This window comes from Amphimedon queenslandica, unplaced genomic scaffold (assembly GCF_000090795.2).
Source record: "Amphimedon queenslandica unplaced genomic scaffold, v1.1 AMPQUscaffold_8619_Cont19438, whole genome shotgun sequence".
NCBI lineage: Eukaryota > Metazoa > Porifera > Demospongiae > Haplosclerida > Niphatidae > Amphimedon > Amphimedon queenslandica.
In genome coordinates this window covers 1-2,666 of record NW_003551105.1, presented here as the reverse complement: position 1 = coordinate 2,666, position 2,666 = coordinate 1, and the positions used below count along the sequence as shown (strand labels likewise).

The following is a 2,666-nucleotide window of genomic DNA, read 5'->3' as shown; positions in this document are numbered from 1 at the left end:
GGCAGCAGAGAACTATTGGTGCAATTTATTTTTTTGTGCCAACTACAAGGCTGCAGAAAGGTATTATTTAAAGCATGAGTGCATGACTAATATCATAAGATATATTATAGGTTGTTGAAAATCAATGCAAGAAAGAAAAATTTGAAATTGTATCTTGGAACCAAGTCACATTTACAGGTGATGGTCAAGTATCACTAACTTTTGAGCCACATGATGTTCCTGGTTGGAATAGAAGAAAAGTTGGAATTTCTCAAGACTATGTAAGTTACCATCAAATGTGCCAGATAAAGTAATAACTTTATTACTAGATTTCTACTGAAAATATTGACTACTATCAAAGGATGGGTTGTGAAAATGCTGCAGAAGTGACTGAAGATGAACTTGAACGACTTAAGATGTTAGAAGATATTCTCTCTTATCCTCCTCGTTTCAAAATACAGTTTAAATCAGATACAGTAGTAGAAAGAAGCCAAATAGTGACTGTTCGGTTCAATCAAGTTCACCCTCCAGTAAAAAGCACAATCCTGTTAGAAGGTTCTATAGAATTACCTCCTTCCCCATCTGCAAGTACTAGTGCTAGTGCTAGGTCCAGCATTGATGTAATGACACATGGTAAGTTGGTAATTGCACTTTCATAAAATTTAAAAATCCATTTTAGCAAATGATCCGCTGCTTGGAGACTGTCTATTTATTGTTGCAAGTGAAGGAGATCTAGGGAAAAAATGGTTTGATTTTGGATCTAGATTAGGTCTAACTTATGGTCAGCTTCAAGATATTGAACTGACAGGCATTGATTTCACACGATGTACCAGAAAAGTCATAATTCAATGGAGAGATCAAAATAGGTCAGAATCATGGGAACCTTTAGCAGTAGCTCTTGTTGAAATTGGGTTTGAAGATCTAGCGCACAAAGTCAAAGATAAATTTAATCCACCTTCTGTACTTAAATCAAAACCTGAAGATAAAGAAGATGACTATAAGGGAGTTTATTGTAATCTCTGTAAAAAATATCATCTTAAACCTGAAGACATTCAACAAGTACCAAGTAAGTTGTGCTTCACATTGTTAAATAATGCTATATACTTCATAGACATTGACTCTCCTCCTGATATGGTTGATCTCATTAACTTGGTAGCAGCGAAGATTCCAGACAAGTTTTATCAATTTGGAACAGCAGTTCATTTGAATGATGGGTTCTTAAATAGTCTCTATGACACTTATCATAATCCCATGGATAGATTTATTGCTGTTTTCAATAGATGGAAAGATAATGGTCCTGATGCATACACATGGGGTACTGTCATTAAGGTGCTTGAGTCTGATGCTATTGGAGCTCATGCAGTAGCTCAAGGCGTTATTGAACATCTAAAGCAGAAGTGACAGTCTATGCTTTGAGTTAATTTAATTTTAGTGATTGTGAATTTTTATTACAAATAACACTACTAATATAGTTTGCTGACATTAATATTCTTTATTTGCATGTGAGTAGTTTTTGTAAATTTTTCACACTTGGGTGAAACTAAAATTTGACCAACGCCCACACACAAGACAAAATTTTATAAAAGATTCAAAGATTTAGTGGATATGCAATGTTACAGCACTACGATAAATGAAAATGTAATATATTATGCTTATTTTTTCATAATTACAGTATAATCAATTATTGTGTTTGATCTTGAAACATTGTTTAACTGATAAGCAGTACCTAGTAATAAGGAATAATATTAATGACAACAGATGGTACACGTAATAATCATTATTTACCAGGAGGAATGAGGACATACTCATCAGTACCCACTTCTACTTCTTGGTCTTCCAATACCGCTAAAACTTTTCCTTTCAGAACACGAAACACCTAAAAGGGTAGCATTCTAAAATTCATACAATATGAAGCACTTTAATGCTGGAATTAAAAAATAGATCTTTAGGCAGTGTCCCATAATAAACCATGCACTCTTCTCATAATACCAGAACCAAACCTACATGTAACTTTAACAATAGGAAAAGCCAAAAATGCACATATAAATTTGTACAGTGTACATGCATATATGTACCGTATAGCGGGTATATTTCATCTGGAAAAATGTTCGTTCTAAGCAGGATTAGAAATTTTCGTTTGTTTTATTTTTGTTCTGAGCAGCCATTTTGCATACGTGGCATTGAGGAAATGCCCTTTTTGTTTGGAAAATGTTCGTTCCACAAGGAATGAGAACGAAAAGAAGGAAATTAAACTCAAATGGAATATACCCGCTATACGGTACTTAATTCTTAATTGTAGTCTTCTTATTGATACTATTACATGTACGTGTACATGTACTGCCTGATTGCCTACATAGACTCTTACCATTTCACAGTTCCCATTCTGTGCCATCGGCTTCTCTGATCCTTTCTTTAGCTCCATCTCTCCTTTTTGATAGTCGTCAGTTCCCATCACTCTATTAATGATCAAATCATCTCCAGGCTGTAGATCCATTCCATCTACATTACACAGTTGCCCCTGAGACAGTGGAAACACTACAATACAGAGCACATAATAATAGTATAATCACATTTTATGGGGATTTGAAGAAATAAGGACTAGCATACATATAATTCCCCAAAGGATTGCTAATACCTGTGCCGTAAACTTCAAAAAATTCAAAAATTCCGTAAACTTCTAAAAATTC

The 2,666-nt window shown here is 34.3% G+C and overlaps 1 protein-coding gene across 1 annotated transcript; it reads left to right on the top strand.

Annotated features, from left to right (window-relative positions):
* The first annotated feature begins 6 nt into the window (after positions 1–6).
* Positions 7–1,572, top strand: LOC109591248 (uncharacterized). The gene is made up of 5 exons (XM_020007017.1): positions 7–60; positions 111–260; positions 309–612; positions 659–1,045; positions 1,091–1,572. The coding sequence occupies exons 3-5, from the start codon at positions 342–344 to the stop codon at positions 1,378–1,380; spliced, it is 948 nt and encodes a 315-aa protein (XP_019862576.1). The 5' UTR covers positions 7–60; positions 111–260; positions 309–341; the 3' UTR covers positions 1,381–1,572.
* The last annotated feature ends 1,094 nt before the right edge of the window (positions 1,573–2,666 follow it).

Bases quoted from the DNA above. Each gene is read 5' to 3' on its own strand.
- LOC109591248 (XM_020007017.1), top strand. From the start codon at position 342: ATGGGTTGTGAAAATGCTGCAGAAGTGACTGAAGATGAACTTGAACGA. The intron at 613-658 runs GTAAGTTGGTAA...AATCCATTTTAG, and splicing joins CATTGATGTAATGACACATG to CAAATGATCCGCTGCTTGGA. The intron at 1,046-1,090 runs GTAAGTTGTGCT...TATACTTCATAG, and splicing joins AGACATTCAACAAGTACCAA to ACATTGACTCTCCTCCTGAT.